At 42.0% G+C, this 25,553-nt stretch overlaps 1 protein-coding gene across 8 annotated transcripts in view; it reads left to right on the plus strand.

Annotated features, from left to right (window-relative positions):
• nlgn3a (neuroligin 3a) overlaps positions 1-25,553 on the plus strand; it is a 187,685-nt gene that overhangs the window by 94,932 nt on the left and 67,200 nt on the right. For 5 of the 8 annotated variants that reach the window (XM_048605126.1, XM_048605122.1, XM_048605125.1 and 2 more), the window contains one exon: positions 16,887-17,072. In XM_048605126.1, the coding sequence (XP_048461083.1) occupies positions 16,887-17,072 (186 nt within the window). Of the gene's footprint in view, positions 1-16,886; positions 17,073-20,228; positions 20,244-25,553 lie in introns of all 8 variants that reach the window. The other 3 variants (XM_048605124.1, XM_048605128.1, XM_048605130.1) reach the window with 1 other exon arrangement.

A 25,553-nucleotide genomic window follows, 5' to 3' on the forward strand; every position in this document is an offset into this window, starting at 1 on the left:
CCAAGTGCTGCTCCGGGACTCGCTGCCCGCATGCTGCTCCGGGACTCACTGTCCACACACAGCTCCGGGACTCACTGCCCTCCTGCTGCTCCTGGACTCGCTGACCGCGCGCTGCTCCGGGACTCGCTGCCCACGCGCTGTTCCTGGACTCGCTGCCCACGCGCTGTTCCGGGACTCGATGCCCACGCGCTGTTCCGGGACTGGCTGCCCACGCGCTGTTCCTGGACTCGCTTACCATGTGCTGTTCCGGGATTCGCTGCCCACGCGCTGTTCCGGGACTCGCTGCCCATGTGCCGCTCCAAGACTCGCTGCGCACGTGCCACTCCAAGACTCACTGCCCACCTGCTGCTCCGGGACTTACAGCTCCAGGACCCGCTGCCAACATGTTGCCCCGGGGCTCGCTGCCCATATATGTTGCTGCCTCCAGGGCTAAGGGGTTAGAAAAAGAAAAAAGGAGAGAATAAAAGAAAAGGAAAGAACAGGTGGAGCAGAGGACCTCTGACAGGAGCATCTTACTCTGCCGCCGTTTTGCTGGAAAGACAATGCAGTGATGCAGTCACATTGCACAGCGAGAAGATTTAATGCTAGACTGGGTGTTAGAGATACCCAGTCATTTAAACAGATTTTGAGATGGGATGACGTTAAGGATGGGTAGCTATGCCACCTATGTGCCTGCAGAAGCATTATTTTGTTCGAGTCCCATTAAATGGCCTGTGAAGGACAGCTCCTGCCTGCCACACAACTGGGCTTTTAAAATGGCTATGGCACTGAAATTTTGCAAGGTCCCAGTAGTGATAAGTTCATCTGCCATTGCTAAGTAGAGGATAGTGCGAGAGTGGTCCTGTGGAGGCATAGCTAATGAGGTGAGCTGCGCAGAGTAACATGAGAAAGCTTGTTAGGCTCATAGAGAGAAACCCTCCATGAGATTCTCCAAAATTGGCACATAGCCAATTTCTGGTAAAATTCAGCACTTTGCATCTGTGTTCATGAAATGAGACAAAATATCTTCCAGTTACCTGATGTATCTAACAAACCTATGTAACTGAAGAGCTAAAATAAATTAGTAAAGAGGTAGTATTTGGAAAATGAGCTGGATTGAAGATTGATAAATCTCCTGGATCAAGTGTGTTTCATCCCAGAGTGTTGAAGGGAGAGAGAAAAGATGCATTGATGGTTATCTTTCATAATTCCATAGTTTCTGATAAGGTTTCTGTTAATTGAAAAGAAGAAAAAACTGTTACTTCAGTGGGGAAGAAAAGTGGGCAGAGTCAACATGGATTTATGAAGGGAAATCACTTTTGACAAACTTATTGCAGTTTTTTTGAAGATGTTGCTTATGGCATAGAGTAAAGGAAAACCAGTGGGTGTGGTATGTTTGGATTTTCAAAACCATGAATTCTCCTCTCCTGAGATTCAGAGTTTCCATCCCATCTCAGACCAGGAGTGAACAGTAAACTGTTAGCCATGTTGCTTGATCCTACCTGGAAGAAACCATTGTGCAGAGGTTGAGAGTGACAATGACCTTGTTGGTATTGTCTAACACACCCTCTCTTTGTAGTGGCACTGTCGGCCTAATTAAAGGAGACAGTCAGTTCAGTGACTACCTCTGGTGAATTACAGGTGTGCCAAACATTATTCTTGTCTGAGGTAAAGATCAAAGTGCTCCCTCAGAATCTTGGTATACAGGGTCCTCTGTGGACAGTGCTCTTCCCACTATGAAAAGCATCCCCACCCCCACCCTCACCCCCTCAGCTTCATCTTTCACAAACCAAGGTGTACTGCATCTATAGCCCTTATCACTCTAGCAAGGTCCTTATATAGAGGATAGAAAATTCCTGTAACCTCCCTGTCAGAATGTAGCAACACTCCCTTCAGAATCGAAGAAGTGACTTAAACTCCTCCAAGAATACACCACTGTATTTCAAAATCTCTACAAAACTAATCAAGCACATCTCAACTGGAAGTTGGGCATCTACCCCTTTAAGCAGCACCAATGGGGAGCCCATCATGCAGTTGTATAGATGTTCAGTTGGGATTGTTAAGGACACATTGATTTTTGTGATCCAAATTGGCAGAATGAGAGAGGTTCTTTGAGTCATAATCTGTGAAAATGTAATGCAAGGTATATCCAGGTAGCAGTGTAACCATCATTGGACACTGTGTGGGCTGTAATAGAAGTGGTGCACCCACCATTTTCGGCAGTTACAGTTTCTATATTCCTCACTCCAGCAGTTCTTTGGATGCAAATGCTTCACCCTATATTAGCCACCATCTACAAGGCACAAGTCAGGAGTGTGATGGACTACTCCCCAATTGCGTGAACAGGTGCAGTTCTAACAATACTCAAAAAGCTTGACACCATTCAGGACAAAGCAGTCCATTTGATTGGCACTACATCCACAAGCATCCACTCCCTCCATACCAACACTCAGTAGCAGCAGTATGCACTATCTTCAAGATGCACTGCAGGAATTCACCAAATATCCTTAGACAGCACCTTCCAAATCTCTTTCATGTAGAAGGACAAGGGCAGCAGATACATGGGATCACCACCACCATCTGCAAGATCCCCTCCAAACCACTCATCATCTTGACTTGGAAATGTATCACCGTTCCTTCACTGTCGCTGGGTTAAAATCCTGGAATTCCCTCCCTAAGGGCATTGTGGGTCAACCTTCAGCATGTGGACTGCAGCTTACCACTACCTTATCAAGGGCAACTAGGGACAGGCAATAGATGCTGACAAGCCAGCAATGCCCACATCAGACAAGTAAATAAAAAGAATTGAATGGCTTAAAGAGAACAGATCACATGATAGAGGAACAAAATCATATTACACAAAGTGAGAAGACCTTATATTTGCTGCAACAATTTTCCTGTCTTTCCTCATCCTCATAAAGAAAGTTATTCAAATGTTTAATCGCATAGATAGGTTTTCATAATGACACTGTTTGAAATTTTCTTCAATGCCTGGATGATTTGAAGCTCTCATTAGACATTTGGCAGCTGGACATCTGAAGAGGATGCGCTTGATTCAATTGAATATACTTTTTATCAGTCAACTTATCTAATGAAGTCTGATCTTGACCATGGATACCTTGTGCTTTTCTCACTTTCTCAGGATGGTTTTCACATGCACAGTACACTAATGAGAGGTTTATTTCCATTTATCTTTAACAGATCACCATTTTAATCCTTTGTTTTTTTTTAGTTCAAAACATAAGCAATTCTGATTCTCCTAATTCCAACTTTTAAACATTGCTATTGTGGTTGTTAGAAAATTATCAAACACAATCCACTAAAGCTTTCAATCACAGAAATTATTCTGTCACATTCTGTGCATAGCAGAGTACAAAATAGACAGAAGATAGATAGTTGTTGTACTTCGCATACACATTCCCATTTTCTGTTGCCTATTGGAATAATTTCCAAGTCCAAACTGGGCCAAAATTCAAGATCAAACCTATTTTAATTATTACTTTTGGATTCTGTACAAAACCATGCAATATTCTTTCCTATCTATATTAATGATAACTATAAAGTCAACTCTTCACATTGGTGGGTGAACCAGATTGTTTTATGGAAGAGGTCATTAAATGTCACATCTCGTTAAAGTAATGCAATATATTCTCCGTCATTCGGTAAAATAGACGGAGATTTTTGTGAGAAAATGAAACATTAAATATATAAATAATTTGAATTCTTTCAGACCAATTTCAAAATTCCTGGCTCCAAAGCTTCCCTGACTGGGTTTAATCTGTGATGGAACTCAAGCTGAGATCATTTGGAGTTAGTGGAGGTGATTTTGACTCTGGGTGTATAATTAATAATATTGGAATTGCCACTGTGATACACCTCCCAATTTTCACCTCCGTTGAAGTCTATTGGGAGAGTTGTATAACAGGCAGCTGATCTGCTATTACTTGTTTTACATGATTGTCCTAAGTTAAAATTATTCTCAGTGTGTCAGACGATTAACAGAAATTTCAGTAATCTCTGCTACAGCTGATTTTTCTGTAGGCTTCACGGATTAGTTAACAGTTTGCTCCAGGGACTGAAAGGGAAATAATTGCCTGTGAAAGGAAAATGCCTCTCTGGGAAAAGTAAACAAATTAAGCGGTAATAAAACACTTCAGGATTCAAACTTTACTGAAAATGGTTTGCAGAACATTTGTAAACAGTCATATCTATGCAGAATAGTAGAGTTTAACTGTATCTTTTTTATGTTGTGTGAGAGATACTTTGCAGGACAGTTGCAGAGTTCAGGGATGGCCTCAGGCTGGATACAGCTCAGTCTCCAGATACAAGGATCATGCCTTTTGATTGAAGGATGCAATAAACCATGAATAAAACCTTCAGGTCACAGATGACTAGCTGTTCATTTTACACTTATCCCGTGACCTGCAGCAATTTGTATCTAGAATACTCCAGTTGGGGAGAATAAAGATTTTAAAAACTTGCATTTAAATGGCAACCATTATAACTTGTTGAAATGCTGGAATGTACTTCTACTAATTAAGTCCTTTTTGAAGCCTACTTATTCTCATATCGCTGGAAACATGAGGCTGGAGTTAGTGGGGCTCAGCAGAGTGGGAATGATACAGGGGAGCAGGGAGAATTTGGGTTGGATTCCCTTTGTTGGGAAAACTGTCCCCATTTAACTTGGGGGTGGGAAAGGCCTGATGTGGGACTGCTGCTCAACAGTGCTGGGAAGGCACTTACACTAATTGATGAGTCACTTAGAGCTGATTTAGTGCTGACTTAGTGATTTAATGGCACATCACTCCCATCCTCCTGAAGCCCTGTCAGGTTATCTTCTGACCTTGAGAAGTGCTGGCGGGTGTTGGTGGGGGAAGGGGTAGGGTGGATTCTTTCTTGATAGGTACTCGGTCTCTGATCAATGGGCCTGACAACAGGTGTTGGGATGGTTTGCTGAAAGCCATCTCCTACCCTTGCCTCTGACCCCGCTTGTCCCTCCAACTGCCTCCAGTGACCCCCTACCCTGCAACCCACATCCTGCTCTATCCCACTTGTGTTGAGGGATTAGGTTTTAATCCAGGGTGTGGACCTCAGTGTATTACTGGCAGCAAACAGCAATTTCTTTTGGCATTCCCGGCCTCTCTGAATGATCAGCAGCTCTGGGGACAGGATTTCCACTCCATGAGGGCTTGTAAGTGCAAAAGGCTTGATGTTGGCCCGTGAAGTGCCTGTTGGATACTTAATCAAGTCAAGTTCCCCCTCAAAAATAACACAGGGTTCCCACCAGTTTTTCAAGGCCTGCGCCACTTGAACGAATTCCAGCAAAAGACAACCAATTTATACACAGCAATACATCACAAATAGAAATTTGACCTAGACCAGCTAGTCCATTATGGCGATGTTTGTTGAGAGACAAATAGGGGCCAAGATGCTGGGGGTTATCCTCTTCAAAATAGTGTCCATGTGATCTTTAATATGCATTTAATGTCTCATTCAAAAGACAGTATCTCTAACATTGTGGACTTCCCCTACTGTTGCACTTGAGTATTGGACTAGATTTTGTGTTTCTGCTTTTGACGAGGACTTGAACTCACAACAGTTTGACTCAGAGATGAGAATTTGCCCATTAAACAATAGTCACAGCTTGAAAAGGCTGAGCTGACTTTTAGGTTCTAATAAGAATTGTGCAGCCTGCAGCTCATGAAATCTTAATCTTTCTTTGCAGGAGCCCATTACCTCTCCCTGGATTTTCTCACTTGCCTTGATAATAAATAAGTCATTCATGCCTCGGATCTAGATCCAGTGGTCAGTTTGTTTTTGTGTTACATAGAGAAAATGGAAAAGATCAAATTGGAAGAATTTAAAGTATATCATCAAATAAGACGATTATTTCAAAAACCCATGGTTATTTCAGAAACCCAATTTTCCCATGGGCTTTGCACCTGACCAGGACCAAACTGAGATGTACTTACTTGTGTCACACCCAACAGTTTCCGGAACTGTATCCTGATTAACGTGGCAAACACAGAGATGCCCTGTTAAGGCAGTTGGTCTTCAGCTTCTTGATCCCTGGCCTGTCACAGAGAAGCTGCCTCAATGGAGATGGCAGCGCATGCTTGGGAGAGGGTGCACAACTGGTGATAAAATGCCAATGCAACTGCCACTTGGACTCAATTGATTCCATTAGCTGCTTAATTTTTTCTCCCACCTCCATGTTGTAGGTAGCAGATTGGATTCCTGTCTGTCCATGGATAGCTTTCCAACCAGTGGAAATGCATGGGCACCTATTTGAGTGTTGATACATCCTCTGTTTTCCTGGCTGTCCCATCTAAGCCCACCAGTCCATAGAAATCTTACAAACACAGTTTAAAACCTGGAAGGTCTTTGAAATATCTGCTTATCAATGCACATACCCCAGATGCTATTGAGTGGGTGGCAGTTGATGTCCAAAGACTTGCAGACCATGTCAACAGGAAAATTCAAACATTTTATCTTTCCACCCTGGCTTGTGACCCCTTAATCAGGCAGCAATTTACAGTTACAAGAAAAGGATCACATACTATATTCAGATTGGCCTCACTATTACGATTTCTGAAAAACCTATGAATCAAAAAGGGCGCAATTAAATATATAGATTGACAGGGTTCCAGGAGTAATTGTAGAAACTCTCATTGCACCAAATGCCCCATATAATTACCTCCTCACTATATGCACATTGTATAAAATGCAGTTTCCTGTTCACCATATGTTAATACCTGTGGCACTGGAAGCTTTCATGATGCTTCTATCATGAGGCAGTCCATCATATCACCTCTGGGAATTCAGCACAATGAATCAGGATGGTTTATTTTGGATCAGGAATAGTACCTGCAGACATTGCTTTTGATTCCATTATGGCATATACCATCAGAGAGGAAGAGCAACATAATAAGGCTTTGGAGACAACACAAACTTAGCAAACAATACGGGGTTGTAATTCTTCTATCCATTTGGATACCTGAACATATCTGTTGAATTCCAGTGAGAGTCCCCAAAATCATTGCTTATTATGTCCTGTATGTCAGTGACTTGCAGGGAGTGTTACTGCTTCCTGCAGTAGATTTCTCTCTGTCTGCCACATCTGGGGCAAATGCGCAAGGCAGCTCCAGAGTAACAGCATTTGTCTGGATGCGCAATGGCTGGTCAATTTCGGGATATGCAGGGCAGTGACCAGTTGTTCCAGGAATAGCACATGGTAAGGTGGGGTGGAAATTGGATGTGATACTTGTCTTAGGGCTAGGAATTGCAATTAATGGCATTTAATAAGATTTGGAGAGAAACCTCACTCACCACTGCGGTGAGAATAACTCCCCCAAACTTGACGCAACTTGCACTTAACCAAAAAAAAAGATTCAGCCACACCATGTTAAATATCAAAGGATAAAATGCAGATTACAGAGACTCCAGTCATATACTTTTCCAGCCAGACTTTTATTTCTGTTTCACACATCACAACCTGCAACAATGTTGATTATTTGTTTCCCAGATATATACTGCCAGTTCTCACCCAATTATTGCTTTATATATATAACTCCTGTACAATAGTCCCATTAGGTCTCAGACATCTTCGCCAGATCCTTCTCGATGATGACAGATCTCCCATTTATATTTTCCTTAAAACATCAAAATATATATTTAATAGTGAAAAACAAACAAAGCAACAAATATAAAATGACAACATACTATATTCTGCCTTTTTCTTAGTGTAGATTAAGGTTCCAAATATCCCTTTTCCACTGTTTCTAATCATTTCTTAAAGTATTGTTCTCCCTTTGCAAAGCAACTTAAATAGTGCAGTACCAATCCTCAGTCTTTTTCAATCCATGCATTTTGTTCAATGTTCGTTATCCACAGTGACTTATTGATATACCACTTAATGAGTATTGCTGTTGAGTCCCTTTTTAGATTTGTTCCAATATTTTCACTAAGAAAAACACGATTAACAAGAACATTTCTGTCACTGTGTACTTTTCGCTACATTTCTGATCTTTTTTATCTTCCAAGCTGAAAGAGAACATTTGCCTGTCTCACAGTTACCTCCCTTTCCAAATAAAATGTGTACACCCTCTTGCACTTGAGAACAGAGGTTTGCATAAGGAACACTGCTAAACACAATACCTGGTAACTCCTAATGATTGAAATTTCAAAAGACAATTTTTTCGAATGTTTTTCAATATTTTGTTCACCCAAAAAGTATCTTCCTTGTGATTTTTTTTTGCTGGTTGTACAAAACTCTGAGAACTCGTAAAGAGTACCTGGCTTCATTTGCATGCCCAGCCAATTCATCTGTTGAATTAGACTTTGCAATTCCTCCATTTCAGTTTTGGGAGCCATTGCATTTTGTTGTTAGGCACTACTCAGACTAATAGCGATGGGGCTAACCTTTTCTGAATAAGATTAACAATGCAAAGTGACTCTTAATCCATTCTACCTGATTTCTAATTCAATGTAGTTAAAATCCACAGAAGCCTGACTTACAATTTTAAATTCTGCTTTAAGCCATTTATGAATTTTTTTTGTTGAAATTCACTGTTCCCACCCCACAAAAATAATATCTATATATCTCCACTTATCTCGATTCCATTTTCTCCCCGCTGGTCCAGGAACTCCCCACCTATGTCCGTGACACCACCCACGCCCTCCACCTCCTCCAAAATTTCCGATTCCCTGGTCCCCAACACTTCATCTTCACCATGGACGTCCAGTCCCTATATACTTGCATTGCCCATGCAGATGGCCTAAAGGCCCTCCACTTCTTCCTGTCCCACAGGCCCGACCAGTCCCCCTCCACTGACACCCTCATCCGCTTAGCTGAAGTCATCCTCACCCTTAACAACTTCTCCTTCAATTCCTCCCACTTCCTACAAAGGGGGTGGCCATGGGTACCCGCGTGGGCCCAAGCTATGCCTGCCTCTTTGCAGGATACGTGGAACAATCCCTGTTCTGAAGCTACATTGGCCCTATCCCCCACCTCTTCCTCCGTTACATCAATGACTGTATCGGCACCACGTCATGCTCCGACGAGGAGCTCGAACAGTTCATCCACTTCACTAACACCTTCCACCCCAACCTTAAGTTCACCTGGACCATCTCTGATACCTCTCTCTCCTTCCTGGACCTCTCTGTTTCCATCTCTGGCAACCACCTGGAAACCGATATCTATTTCAAGCCTACCGACTCCCACAGCTACCTAGAATACACCTCCTACCACCCACCTTCCTGCAAAAATGCCATCCCCTATTCCCAATTCCTTCGCGTCCGCCGCATCTGCTCCCGAAATGATCCCAGATGTCCTCATTTTTCAAGCACTGCAACTTCCCCTCCACAGTGGTTGAAAATGCCCTCGACCACATCTCTCGCATTTCTTGTAACTCATCCCTCACAACCCCTCCCTGCAATAGCAACAAAAACAGAATCCCCCTCGTCCTCACGTACCACTCCACCAAACTCCGGATCCAACGCATCATCCTCCGGCACTTCCGCCACCTGCAATCTGACCCCACTACCAAAGACATTTTTCCCTCCCCACCCTTATCCGCTTTTCGGAGGGACCACTCTCTCTATGACTACCTTGTCCGCTCCACACTCCCCACCAGCCCCACCAACGTCGGCACTTTTCCCTGCAACCGCAGGAAGTGCTACACCTGCCCCTAAACCTACCCCCCTCACCCCCATCCCAGGCCCCAAGAAAACCTTCCACATGAAACAGATGTTCATCTGCACATCTGCTAATGTGGTATACTGTATCCGCTGTTCCCGAAGTGTCCTCCCCTACATCAGGGAAACCAAGCGGAGGCTTGGAGACCGCTTTGTGGAACATCTGCACTCGGTTCGCGACAAACGACTGCACCTCCCAGTCGCAAACCACTTCAACTCCCCCTCCCACTCCTTGGACGACATGTCCATCCTAGGCCTCCTCCAGTGCCACAACGATGCCACCGGAAGGTTGCAGTAACAGCACCTCATATTTCGCTTGGGAACCCTGCAGCCCAATGGTATCAACGTGGACCTCGCAAGCTTCAAAATCTCCCCGCCCCCGACTGCATCCCAAAACCAGCCCACCTCATCCCCACCTCCCCAACCTGTCTGTCCTTTCTCCCACCTATCCACTCCTCCCACCTCAATTCCCACCCCCACCTACCAGCCTCATCCCCGCCTCCTTGACCTGTCTGTCTTCCCTGGATTGACCAACCCCCACCCTAACTCCCCACCTACACTGACCTTTACTGGCTCCATCCCCACCTCCTTGACCTGTCTGTCTCCTCTCCACCTATCTGCTCCTTTATCTATCTTCCATCCAACTCCCCCCTCTCTCTCTCTATTTATTTCAGAATCCCCTTCCCCTCCCCCATTTCTGAAGAAGGGTCTCGACCCGAAACGTCAGCTTTCCTGCTCCTCTGATGCTGCTTGGCCTGCTGTGTTCATCCAGCTCTACACCTTGTTATCTCAGATTCTCCAGCATCGGCAGTTCCTACTACTTCTACATCACAAAGATGGCTGAAAGCTGTCTCCTCCATGGTGCTAGTAAAACTTAATAGTGTCTGCTTTAAACTGGAGACAGCCCGGTTTTAACAAGACAGACCTTACTAGAAGGGTCCAGACCCGAAACGTCAGCTTTCCTGCTCCTTTGATGCTGCCTGGCCTGCTGTGTTCATCCAGCTCTATACCTTGTTATCTCTTTTTAAAGTTTCTAATGTGTTATCAACCCCAAATCTGAAACTGGAACGCTCATATTCCTTAAATCTGTTGCACTCCTTCTCATTCAGAAAGTTAAGACAGTATTTCATGCAGTTTATTCCACACACCTGTGCATGTGCATCTGTGGTCTACTAATGCATGATTGAAAGATTCTGCAACAAATGCATTTATTACTGCCCTGAAAATTCATGTGACTAATTCAGTCTCTTTGAACCATATCTCAGTCTTCTTCCTCCAAGTCTTCCAATTTGTGTTTAGTTTCAGAGATTCATTTAGGACAGTTCATGGCACAATATTACTTTGAATCACACTGAAAACATTGTTTAACGACTCCAGGCCATTTGTGTGTTCCATCTTTTATTGCAAGTCCCAAATTCTCTTTGCATCTCAAAATTGTCAAAAATGTTTTGGTCCTCATTTCTTGCAGTTAAAGTTAATCTTTCGTACTGTCTCCTGCAGCTTCCATCGAGACAATCTGGTCAGTCTGTTATTATCATGCCGTTTTTTTTGTTGCCTAACCAATTGTCCTTTTTAATACCATGAACACTGCTGGAAAGGAATACTTTGCAAGGGGTTTTTAATACTTCTGATATTTGTTATATCAGTTTATGTCTTTTTTTACAAACCTAACTCATGTCAAAAATAAAAAGTCTCTTTGTACTTGCTACTTTTGCACCACTAATAATTTAAATACCTGCACATATTGAGGTATTATCAGCTGAAATTTCTGCTATCTTGTGTACAAACTATTGGATTCCATTGTATATTCTATGAAATGATCTTCACTCTTTCTAAATTTGCAAAATCTGACCATGCTTCGTAAGCAATTAGTAAATGATCCTTTTGATGAATTATATCCGTGAAAGCTACATGTGTATTCAAATTGTCAGGCTGCAATCTGAGAAAAACTTTTTTTTTCTTGCTATTGTTTGGTCCTGAAAGTACCAACACACTTCTTTGTGTCCTCATTGGTAAAGCAGTAGTCGTGGTCCACATGGCTACATTATTCTGCCAGAGGGCATTAGGTTCATTTTCAGAAAACAGGGGTGGAGAACCATACCTCAAGATTTTCCATTTAGATCCAGCATTTTTTCTGAACTTTTCTTCAAGTTATTCTTTGGTTAAAATAATGTTTAGCTCTCATTCCTTGACTTACAAATATTTAATCATCTTCTGCTACCAATTTTAAATACCAGAGGTTAAAATGCTGGTAAGGCAGGGTCCAGTTATATATTTTTCTAGTCAGAGTTTTATATTTAGTTCACAAATCACAAACACTAACATCACTGATTACTTGCTCCCCAAATTAATGCAGCCAGATCTCACTCAATAATTTCTTATTTAATGTATAGCCTTCACCTGTTCCCTAGTTCCATTATGTCTCAGATATCCCTGCTAAACCTGATTAGATCAGAACAGAAATGGCCCTAAATCAGTGCATCAGTAGGAGAACACATCAGAATAAGGGAATATGAAATAGGGAGACATCATCCTGTATCCAGAGAAAGAAGCTAACAATGTAGAGCAAAATATTTTCAATTTATAGAACTTGAAAAACCAAGTAACCAAATGAACTCTGATATCTAAGTTGTCACATATTCTTCACTTTCCAGAATAGAAATCAACCAATCTTTCCGATATTCCCAGACAGTAAAACCAGTTCAAAAAACACAGTAATACTTGGAAATGTGAACATTGTTCTTGAGCTGTATTTTGAAGCATGCAAGATGAGGTGGACCACAATGTCATTGTAAGTCTTAATGGACTGTCATGAGCTCTAATTGCTAATGTGTCTTCTATCCGGTACTTTCCTTGCACTAGTTCTGATCTACAGTTTCTACAAAGTAATCCTTAAATGATACTAGTTGAAAAGAGACTGACTAGAAATATTTCTCTAGAGCCTTTGATGACGAAGGTGACTCTCATTTCAATGAACCTTCTGTACCTGACATGCTTCCATTTAATATTCTTGTTTTGACAACGAATAAAGGCATAGCATCATATTCCAATGATGCCATAATTTTCATAAGGTTTTGGTCTCCCAATCTTGGACACAGTTAGAAATATGCAGTGTCTTGTGCACTCAAGAGTTCTAAAATGTCCAGTGCACAGAAATCAATCCAACCACACAGAATAGATACAGTAACATATCTGACAAAACTATGTGTAAAGCGAATTAGAAACTTATACGAATGAAATATGATTATTGCGTTAATATAACTTTTTACGGAAACTAAGAAGATCTAATAGCACGCAAAGAAAACAATGCAGCTATTTTTATTCTTTCATGGGTTGTAGGCATCACTGTTGGACCGCCATCTATTGCCTATTCCTCGTTGCCCTTGAGAAGGTGATGGTGAGCTACCTTCTTGAATTATTTTTGTCCAATTGGTCTAAGTAGATCCAGAATGCCATTAGGGAGCAAGTTCCATGATCTTTACGCAGTGAAGGAACAGTAATACATTTCCAAGTCAGAATGATCATTGGCTTGGAGGGGAACTTGCAAGTGAGAGTGTTTCCATTTAACATCTATCCTTGTCCTTCTTAATAGCAATGGCCAGGGGCTTACAATGTCCACCTAAGGAGCTTTGGTGAATTTCTGAAGTACATCTTATAGATGGTTTGCATTGCTGCTGTTTAGTATCAGTACTGGAAAGACTGAATGTTTGTGAATGTGGTGCCAATCAAGTGGGCTGGTTTGTCCTGGAGAGTGTCAAGTTTCTTGGGGTTTGTTGGAGCAGCACTCATCCAGGAAAGTAGGAAAATTCCATGACACTCCTGACTTATGCAGTGTAGGTGGTGGACAGGTCTGGGGTGTCAGAAGCAACATCCACCTGAGCTACATGCTCCACGGGTCTGCACATGGTGACTGGTGTCCTGACACCAATCAAAGCATCGATTTATGTTTCTGGAAGACAATTCTGCAGGTGGGCCTTGGAGGTTTGTGCTGAAGAACAAAATGATTAGTGGGGATGCTGATCAGGAGGTGAGTTACTCACTGCAGGATTTCAAGACTGTGACCTACTTTTGTTGCTATGGTATTTATATGGCTATTCCAAATCAGCTTATGACCGATGGTAACTCTCAGATGTTGAGAATGGGAGATTCAGCAAAGGTGACGGTTAGATTCTCTTATTGGAGATGGTTCTACCAGACTCTCACCACAAATCCTTCAAGCATGCTCTGCTTTTCAAGATGATCGTGGCTTATCATCCAACTCAATGGCCTCTTGCAGCTTTTCCCCCACTCCCTTTGATCCCTTTAGCCCAAAGTGCTATGTCCAACTCCTTCTTGAAATCATACAGTTATTTGGCATTAACTGCTTTTCTGGGGCAAAGAATTCCAAAGGCACACCACTTGCTGGGTGAGGGGATTTCTCACCATCTCAGGCCTTAATGGCCTGCCCCATATTCTTAGACTGTGACCCCAGTTCTGGGAACATCCTTTACATATTTGCCCTGTCTAGTCCTGTTAGAATTTTATACGTTCCTATGAATGGCCCCCTCATTCTTCTAAATTCCAGTAAATACACTCCTAACCAATCCAGTCTGTCTTCATGCATCAGTCTTACTATTCCAGGAATCAATTTGATAAACATTCGTTGCACTCCCTTCACAGCCAGAACACCCCTCCTCAGATAAGCAGACCAAAACTTCAGATAATACTCCAGGTGTTGTCTCACCAAGGCCCTGAACAACTGCAGCAAGACATACCTGCTCCTGTACTCAAATTCTCTCCCTATGAAGACCAACATATAGTTTACCTTCTTCAATGCCTGCTGCACCTGCATGTTTACTTGTAGTGATTGGTGCACAAGGACAGCAGATCTCACTGAACCTCCCTTTCCCAATCTATTACTACGCTGATAATTGCCTTCCTGCTTTTACTAAGTTCATATTTATCCATATTATACTTCATCTGTCATGCATTTGCGCACTCACTCAACTTATCCAAATCACACTGAAACATAGAAACGTAGAATATAGAAACAGGATAGGCCATTCAGCCTTTCATCCTTGTTTCGCCTTTCAGTGTGATAATGGCTGATCATCCAGTTTGGTACACTGATCCTGCTTTGTCCCTTATTGATCCCTTATTTCTAAGAACTGTATCTACATTTCTTTTTATGACCTTTGGCCTCAACAGTTTTCTGTGGTGGAAAATGTCACAGGCTCACCACTGTCTGTGTGAAGAAATTTCTCCTTATCAATGTTCTAAAAAGCCTACCCCTTTTATCCTTAGACTGTGACTCCTGGTTCTGGACTGACTGGTCATTGCGAACATTTTTCCAGCATCTACATTGTGTAACTCTTTTAAAATTTTATAGGTTTCTATGAGATCCCTTCCTCATTTTGCTAAACCCCAGTGAATATAGTTCTAACCGACCCAATGTCTCCCTGTATATCAATCCTGCTGTCCCAGGAATCATCTGGCAAAGTTTGTTTGCACTCCCTCAATAGCAGAACATCTTTCCTCAGGTAGGGAGACCAAAACTGCACATAATTCTCCAGGTGTGGTCTTACCAAGGCTCTGTACAATTACAGTAAGACATCCGTCCTGTATCCTCCTGTATTCGAATCCTCTCACTGTGAAGACCAAAATAGCATTTGCCTTCTTCATTGGCTGTTGTACCTGTATGCATGCTTTCAGCAACTGTTGTACAAGGACTCCCCCTTTCCCAATCTATCCCCATTCAGATAATAAACTGCCTTCCTGTTTTTGATACTAAAGTGATTAACATTATATTAATCCACAATATACTGCATCTACCATGCAATTACCCACTCACTCAACTTGTCCAAATTGCATTGAAGCATCTGTGCATCCTGCTCACATTATACTCTTCAACCCCCTTCATGTCACCTGCAGAGAGATATTATAATTAGTTGCTTCATCTAAATCATTAATACATATTGTGAATACTTATGATTCCTGTGTTACCCCACTAGTCACAGGCTGCCATGCAGAAAATGACCCATCTATTCTTACTCTTTATTCCAGTTTGCCAACCAGTTCTTTATGTTTGTCAGTACACTACCCCCAATCCCATGTACTTTAATTTTACATGATAATCTCTTACATGGGTAAAATAACTCCACAGAGGCTGATATGCTGCCACCAAGTCACATTTTATTTACATATGAATTTGACTCTAGTACTGTCTCTTCTAACTCAGTTAACAGAGTGGCAGTATTCTCTGACATTCCCCTTTTTATCTGTCAGCCAGGGCTCTCTGATTGGACCAGATTAACAGCCCCAATCAGGGAACTCATATTCTATCACGTCCAGCTGGCTGACCTTGTTATAATCACTACAATGAGATCTTATTGAAAGCTTTCTAAAAGTCTAAGCAGAACACATCCACCAGCTTCTCCTTATCTACTCTACTTATTACATATTTGAAGAACTTTAGTAAATTTGTCATGTATGGTTTCTCTTTTGTAAGTCCATGCTGACACTGTCCAATCCTGTAAAAGAATATACATCACGAAAGCTATAGCAACAACTTTGATTGATCGCAAACATGCTGTATGATGTTTCTTTTGCTGATGTGAGTTGAGTTGGGTGAGGGGACTGAACGAAAAAACAAACATTGCTTGCAAAACATCTGTAATTTTTCCTTGCGTCAGCAAAAGTTGCCATGGTTAAGCTTCTGGTACTTTTACTTGATAGCGAGCCTGTCCTGCATTGTTCTTTGCAGATGATCCGGAATAACAGACATGAATTTAGCTACAAGTGTTTGAAAACTGAATTGACTCTCCAACTGCAACATCAGTGCAAAGTGATTTCATTCATTCAGTAAAACATAACTAGTCTCTAAATCTGGATCATTCTTTGACATGACGTTAGGGTGAAGCAGAAGAAATTCTTTAAAGAAGGCAGTGTCACTCTGCTTTGGAGTCATGTGAAGCTTTCATTCTAGATGTACATTCACAAGTTTAGCACTGGTTATGTAGAGAAACTGCTTTGTGTTGATGTCTGTTGACAATGGACAAGGGCCATTGACACTCTGTATGCATTGTATGATTGTAAAAGCCACACTTTTTCTTATATTCAGAAATTACCGTAACCTCAGCTGCAATTTATACAGAAGAGTGAGTTAAGCATATGTTGAAAGGTTTGTCCCCAATGTTGTCCTTTATTAATATAATGCTTTCTGTTCGTTGCAGGTTTCTTAAGCACTGGGGATCAAGCTGCAAAAGGCAATTATGGATTATTGGATCAGATCCAGGCCTTGCGCTGGATTAGTGAGAACATTGCATTCTTTGGAGGGGATCCCCTACGGATTACAGTTTTTGGATCTGGAATTGGGGGCTCATGCGTCAGCCTTCTCACACTGTCTCATCATTCAGAAGGTAGGATGACGGACAAATTAATCTTTTCCACACCTGATTACTTCCTGTAATATTAGAATGTGATTTCAAAGGGAGAACTCAGTAAAACTTGGAAGGGAAGGGAATGGGAACTGATGGTTGGTGGTATTAGAAAAGACTTTTAAACAAACGTTGAGAGGTTTGGAAAAAATGAGATGCTTAAAGGAGGTGATGGCGTTAGGGTTAGCAGAGGAGTAGGGCTAATAAGCAGTGGTTTGGTAAAGCGGTTGTTGGGAAATTTAGTCAGCTTCAGAGGCTTTATAAGGAGTAAAATATCATCACCATCCACCAAGTGTCAATGCAAATATCACAAAGATATGATTGATGGTAGGAGCTTTGCTCAAGAATAGTGAATCACTCTGCAGTTATTAGAGAACAAGAAGTAAATTCAGTGTCGATGCAGTTGCTTGAAGGAACAGCATGGGCCACACAAGTCCAGGAGCTAGAACTTCAGGAGAATCAAAGAATCCAGTGAAAGGTAATTAAAGATTTCTGAAGGACAATAGGGAAGAATAGAGTCAATGGTCATGGGAAGTGAGTTTAGATCCTTCAACAGAAGCAGAGCAACTTTTAGAGCTGAAATAAGTCAGAGCTAGGTCAGCATAAAATCCTGGTGAAGGAGATGAAGACTATGCCAATAGAGACAGATGTGATAATGGATTAGAGAGTTATCTAGCAAAAGATGCAATCACTTTCAAAAGAAAAACTAAAGGTAGATAAAGCCCAGATGCTGCAGAGAACGGGATGATGACTCAGAGTGAATCTGCAACCCAACTACATGTAGTTGCCTTTGTCAAATATTTCTTATTACTTCTGGTTAATAATATTCTCTTAATCACAGATTTGCAATGAACAATTAATCCATCATCCAACTTTACAGAAGAAAGCTCCAAACCTCCAATAACTTTTACAAGTTGGAATATTTGTTGATTTTATTCCTGAAAGGGTCTGCCTCTAATTTTTAGGCTATGTGCCCTGGTTCTAGAGACTCACAACTGATTGGAAATAACTTCTCTCTATGTGGCAGATAAACCTGAACAGGTTAATTAAAAATGTTATAACAGAGCTCTGGAGCAGGTGGGACTTGAGCCCAGGTCTGCCAGTGTCACTACCACTGCACCACTAGATCCTTAATTCTAACCAGAGTGATACCTAGACTCTTAAGGTTCAATTATAAGAAGAAATAGCCAACTTGGGTTTTATTCCCTGGAATTGAGAAGGCTAAGGGGTGATTTATTTGAAGTAATCAGGATATTAATGAATAGGCAGAGTATATAGAGAGAAATAAGGGATCACTTGGTCTGGTATAAATCCCATTTGCCCCTAACATGTTGTGTAACATGTCTGAACAGGTTGATTAAATATACCTAACATTCTGTTAAACCTCCACTTCTGCATCTTCTGCACGGCCAGCAGAGAGAATTTACCGTAAATCTGTATTGATTACCTTGAATGTGAAAATATTCAGGAATTTGAAATGATTAAGTGGCAAACCAGAGTCAAAACAGCTGAGGAATACAGCAGAACAATATAACCCTGAATGCCTAGCCCTGGAAATCAAATTTGAGCCACCTCAGTCAAGGTTGCCAGCTCTCAGTTGGATATATTCCCAGAAGGTTGATGACCTGCTATTTGATTATGTGACATCCAAGGTTTGATGTGTTATTGCATTTATCCTTTAAAGGTTCACTTTGTTCAGTGTCTTTGCTTACCATAGGACTGTAAAAATATTTTGTTCATTAGCAAGGATGTGTTGGATGTCAGGAAATTTAACAGTGCCTTTGTGAATAATTAATGCTCCTCAAAAGGCACATTGTCTAATAGCTCAATGTCTCTGAGGAATCAAAGGTAGACAATTTTTTATAATCTCAAACAAAAACAGAAAATGGTGTTAACATTCCGCAGTTCATGCAGCAGTTAAAGGTGGGCTATCCTGAAACATTAACATTTCCTATTATTTGTGGATGCTATTTGGCTTACCAAGTGTTTTCCACATTTTCTGTTTTTGTTTGAGATTCCTAGAATTTGCAGCATTTGGAGACTTTATTCTTTAATTTGAGTTGACTCATGGAAACTTGGATAAACCTTAGTGATAGGCTTCTCATTGTTTGAGTTTGTCCAAGCTGTAAGCTATTTTGTCGAATCTGTGGATCCTCTTTATATCTGATGAGTTTAATGCAAGATTGACTTGGACATCCACAGAACATCTTGTCGTTGGTGCTTTTGGGAACTTCTGCGGCTGGGCCACCTCTGGCTTTCTTCTGGGCATCTTAGCTAGATGTTTCTCAAAACATGATAAGCTAAGTTTCAGTTCTTGCCTTCCCATGGGTTAGTCAATTGCAGCATTTTCCCAAAGTGGGGTGGGGGGCGGGGGGGCGGGGTTTGTGGTGTGGTCTGCAATGATGAAGATTATATAGCTTTTCCTTAAGGCCCTTTTATTATTTGTACTGACCACCTTGAGCTGAGGAGCATTATATAAAGGTCATTTAATCAATAATATCATAACACTATCCACTGATTCTGCACACCTGGGACACACATAGCATTCAGTCTGTTTCCTTCTGAGTTACACAGTCCGGATTGGTGTCCACTGAGGGACATAGTGAATGGCAGGTCATGTTCCAAAATTTTAGAAAGGTGAGGTACCTCTGGGGCCTGGAGAATGTGATGAAGATGGAAGAGAGTTTAGAATAAAGTTTGCAATTCGCTTGCATATGAAGAATATTATGAAGATTACTTGATGTAGTTCATTCAGGATGAAATAGGAGAAGCATTATAAAGCCATGGTGAAACCTATGAGCAAATACCCTTCCATTTCACCATCTATGCTAAACTCTGTTGATTCCTTCCCCAGTGTTTCTCATCACAGACATTAGAGATTAGTAGTATCTATTAGTAATATTCATAGTATTAACATCTAAACTTGTAGAAGGAAGCCAATAACAGGGCGCTGTTGGTAGAGTTGAAGATAAGTGTTTTCTTGAACTCTGGAGTGAAATAGCATACCTATTTTGGAATATTACGATTAGCTAAGTGGAAGCATTACTGAACCCACAATGCCAGAGGAAGCCACATTACCATGTGTTTCCCATCTTTCCAGTCTGCTACATGTTAGTTTGTTCTTGATGGAATAAAGAGGGACGCAATGGTACAGTGGTGGTTTCATTAGAATTGTAATGTAGAGACCAAAGTAATGCTCAGGGAACTTGGTTCAAAGCCAACCATGGCAAATTATGGAATTTAAATTTGAAAACCCAAAAATTCTGGAATTAAATGATTGTTGATTGTCTGTGCCATTGTCAATTGAGAAAACATGAGTGAGGAAACTTCTTATTGGCTCCGCCCAACCCTGGCTGACAAATCACTGCTCCTCTATGTTGAACACCACTTGGAGCAAGCACTGAGGGTGGCAGGGGAGCAGAATGTACTCTGCATGGGGAAATCTTCAATATTCATCACTGTTGTTGTAAAGGACATGGCTGTTCAACTTGGCCTGTGGCTGGTGATGAAGGAATGAACAAGAGGGAAGAAACACTTGACTTCATGTTCACTAAGCCTCAGCAGATGCATTTGCACATGACACTGTTGAGTCTAACCTATAGTCTTTTTGGCGATGAAGTTCCATCTTCACATTGAAGATACCTTCCATTGTGCTGTGTGACACCACCATTGTGCAAAATGGGATAAATTTTAAACTAGTACAAGACTGGGCATTCTCGAAATGCTGTGGGGCCATCAGCAGCATCGGAATTATACTCCAACAATCTGCAACCTTGTGGTCTGACATATCCCCTGCTCTAACATTACCATCAAGCCTGGGAATTAACCCTAGTACAATGAAGAGTGCGGGAGTGCATATCCAGAGCAACACCAGGCATATCTAAAATGAGGTATCTACTTCTTGTAACTACAGTGAAGTACTATTTCTACAGCAAACAGCATAAGCAGCAAGTGATATAGCTAAATAGTACCACAGATAGTGGACCATATCTAAGCTCTGCAATTCTGCCACATTGAGTCATCATTGGTGATGGATAGTTCTATAACTCTCTGAAGAAGAAGGTTCCTCAAATATCCTCCAAGTGATGAGAGAGCCCAACAAATCAGTGCAAAAGGTAAAGCCAAAACATTTGCATCAATCTACAACCAGAAATGCCAGGTAGATGATCCATCTTAGCTTTCTCTAGAGGTTTTTAGCATTATCACCCCATCAGTCTACTCCCAATTATCAGTAAAGTGATGGAAAGTGTCATCAACAGTGCTATCGAACAGCAATAACCTGCTTACTGATGCTCCGTGAATTTCACCAGGACCTCAGCTCCTGACCTCATTACAGACTTGCTTCAAACATGGTCAAAAAAGCTGATTTTCAGAGGTGAGACGAGAGTAACTGCTCTTGACCTTTAATTGAGGAGCTCTAGAAAAGCTAGCATTAATAGGAATCAGGAGGAAAACTGTATGCTAATTGGAGATTTAACTGACTCAAAGGAAAATGGTTATGGTTGCTGAAGGCCCACTGACTCAATTCCAGGACCTCACTACAGGAAATCCTCAGGATCTAGTCCTAGCCCTCACATCTTCATCTCCTTCATCCATGACCAAAAGTATGGATGTTTGTTCCTGATTGCATAATTTTCAGCACTATTTGTGAATCCTCAGGTATTGAAACAACCTATGTCCAAATTCACCAATACCTGTGCTAATGAGATGAGTAACATATGTGCCACACAATGCCAGACAATAACTAATAAGAGAGAATCTAACCATCACCCCTGGATTCAGTGGCACTGCCATTGCTGAATCCCTCACTATCAATATCCTGGGGTTACTGTTGATCAGAAACTGAACTGGACTAGCCATATTTTGAGATAACAAGATGTAGAGCTGGATGAACACAGCAGGCCAAGCAGCATCAGAGGAGCAGGAAAGCTGACGTTTCAGGTTGAGACCCTTCTTCAGAAATGAGGGAAGGGAAGGGGGGTTCTGAAATAAATAAGGAGAGAGGGGGAGGCGGATAGAAGATGGATAAAGGAGAAGATAGGTGGAGAGGAGACAGACAGGTCACAGAGGCGGGGTTGGAGCCAGTAAAGGTGAGTGTAGGTGGGGAGGTAGGGAGGAGATAAGAGATCGGTCCAGGGAGGACGGACAGGTCATGGAGGCGGGATGAGGTTAGTGGGTAGGAGATGGGGGTGGAGCTTGAGGTGGGAGGAGGGGATAGGTGGGAGGAAGAACAGGTTAGGGAGGCGGGTACGAGCTGGGCTGGTTTTGGGATGCGGTTGGGGGAGGGGAGATTTTGAAGCTTGTGAAGTCCACATTGATACCCTTGGGCTGCAGGGTTCCCAAGCGAAATATGAGATGCTGTTCCTGCAGCTTCTGGGTGGCATCGTTGTGGCACTGCAGGAGGCCCAGGATGGACATGTCGTCCAAGGGGTGGGAAGGGGAGTTGTTTGTTGCGAACCGAGTATAGGTGTTCTGCAAAGCAGTCCCCAAGCTCCACACTCCCCACTAGCCCCACCACGCCTGGCACTTTGCCCTGCAACCACAGGAAGTGCTACACCTACACCCCATCACCCCCAACCCAGGCCCTAAGAAAACCTTCCACATCAAACAGATGTTCACCTGCACATCTGCTAATGTGGTATACCGTATCCGCTGTTCCTGTTGTGGCCTCCTCTACATCAGGGAAACCAAGCGGAGGCTTGGGAACCACTTTGCGGAACACCTACGCTCGGTTCACACTAAACAACTGCACCTCCCAGTCGCGAACCATTTCAACTCCCCCTCCCACTCCTTGGACAATATGTCTATCCTGGGCCTCCAGCAGTGCCACAACAATGCCACCCAAAAGCTGCAGGAACAGCATCTCATATTTCACTTGGGAACCCTGCAGCCCAAGGGTATCAATGTGGACTTCACAAGCTTCAAAATCTCCCCTCCCCCTACCGCATCCCAAAACCAGCCTAGCTCGTCCCCGCCTCCCTAACCATTCCTCCCACCTCAAGCCCCACCCCCATCTCCTACCCACTAACCTCATCCCGCCTCCTTGACCTGTCTGTCCTCCCTGGACTGACCTATCCCCTCCCTAACTCCTCACCTACGCTCACCTTTACTGGCTCCATCCCCGCCTCTTTGACCTGTCTGTCTCCTCTCCACCTATCTTCTCCTTTATCCATCTTCTATCCGCCTCCCCCTCTCTCCCTATTTATTTCAGAACCCCCTTCCCCTCCCCCATTTCTGAAGAAGGGTCTAGGCCCAAAACGTCAGCCTTCCTGCTCCTCTGATGCTGCTTGGCCTGCTGTGTTCATCCAGCTCTACAGCTTGTTATCTCAGATTCTCCAGCATCGGCAGTTCCTACTATCTCTCTAGCCATATTTTGATTAGTTTTGATTTATTATTGTCATGTATACCAAGGTACAGTGAAAAGTATTGTCTTACGTGCCTTACAGATAGATAAATTTAGTGGCTTCAAGAGCAGTTCAGAGGCTATTTACTTACCATTTCACAGGAGCTGTAAGAGTTGCTGTCAGTGATTCCAGATCTTTAAATTTCAGAAAGCAGCAACTGACTGTTGTGGAAAAGGGGCTTGGTTTGCCTTCCAGTGACCATTCTGTGCTAAGAAGAACCTTTCAGGGTGGAAGTATGGCTCTGCATTTCTGAAGGAGCTCTAATCAAAACCCTGTGTCAGAAATGCAGAGCTCTTTGATGGTGTAAAAAAAAAGGAGCAGAGTGGCAATCTGTGTGAGATCACTATTCCTTAGAAAATCTGATCCTTTTTTGATAAAAATTGCACAAAATTACAAATATTGCACTCAGTCCAACTACTGAAGAGCATTTCCAACCTACCTGCTGCTCCTCAACCTGTAGCCATTCCTTTCATCCATACTTAGCTTTCTAAAATCTGTGCTGGAATTTTGAAAAATAGAATCATTTTGAAAAATAGAATCCTTCCATTTTTCACATAGAATGTGACAACTGAATGGCCGAGATTTTTAAATGAGCTGATCCATAAAATTATGACAGTGTCAGAACAGCATGGATTGGCAGAAATGAATACTGTTTCTGGAAAACACAGCTTGCACCAGCAGAAACACCTCAGCTAAATTGTAGAGTCATGCTGCCAAATGGTCGGTTGTGCTAAAAATTCTGAAAAGGTTAAATGTCCTTCAGCAGTCACTTTCTTGTTATTTATTCTTTTAATTTTCCTCACAGGAGTAGAAGCAGTATTGATCCTGAAATCTGTGCTTTTCCAATGGCTTGCTTCTTTGTGTATTGACAAGCTGTGAGCATTAGTGGAAAAGTATGGAAACGTCAAGGCACAATGTTTCTGCACAGTCTCTGATTAAAATCATTACAATATGATTTGTTATAATAGAAGCCGATAATGAAGCATATAGTCTGAGCTATAATCACAGGAAGGTTTCATTGCCTCCCCTCTGTTAATTAATTCTAATTCACTTCCTCTGAAAACTGTTAAAATGCATCACATTTGGATAGAATTATGAAACAGAAATGATCAGCCATTACCTATAAGTGAATTGTATAGAACAACATTGCTGACAGTGATCATAGAAATCAACAGTATCACCATCAGCTATCAGAAAGAGACCAGAGATAGGGCACTATTTGTTGAGTCGAAGTTAATTTTTTTCTTTTCTTTGAACTCAAGTGAAACAGGCATATATATTTTGGTAGGAATAGATAAGTGGAAGATTTACTGGTCACTCAGACCCAGCAGGAGTCCATACTTTAATAAAATCAGAGCTACCGTTATTGCTTATCTTCACTGTATCTTTTGAATATGGCTCAGACTGTAGTCTAGGAGAGAGTAAGGTCGATGGCTGAGGAATATATTGATGGTAAGGACCAAAGGTAATTACCATGGAGATATATGACCTCCCTTATTGAAAAAGTTAAACAGTGGGTAACTGTGATGTGGAGGTGCTGGTGTTGGACTGGCATGGAAATGTCAGAAATCACATGACACCAGGTTATAGTCCAACAGGTTTATTTGAAAACACAAGCTTTCAAAGCCTCGCTCCTTCTTCAGGTGTTAGTGAGAGAGGTGGTATCAGACACAGAATTTATAAATAAGAGATCAAGGGGTCACACCACTGATGAGGATGTATTTAAAAAAAACTAAGATGCTGTTAAATCTTTAATCAATTAGAAGGTTTTAATTGATTCATATGAATACGTAAATCATCGCATTCCTTTCAACTCACAGCCCTGAGAGAACGAAAGGTTTTATCAATATAAAGAACAGGTGACATTTTAGGTCAGACAATGCATGTTAGGTGTGAGACCTTGTTCAGAATTTGTTTGTGTTTTGGTTTGGAGTCAGACTGGTTTTATTTCTAAAGTAGGAATTTATAAAACGCCACATTGACTGACTGTAAAATTCACCCCATAGATTCACGTGTGTGTGTGTGTGTGTGTGTGTGTGTGTGTGTGTGTGTGTGTGTG

The sequence above is a fragment of the Rhincodon typus genome, chromosome 14, assembly GCF_021869965.1.
Source record: "Rhincodon typus isolate 14 chromosome 14, sRhiTyp1.1, whole genome shotgun sequence".
NCBI lineage: Eukaryota > Metazoa > Chordata > Chondrichthyes > Orectolobiformes > Rhincodontidae > Rhincodon > Rhincodon typus.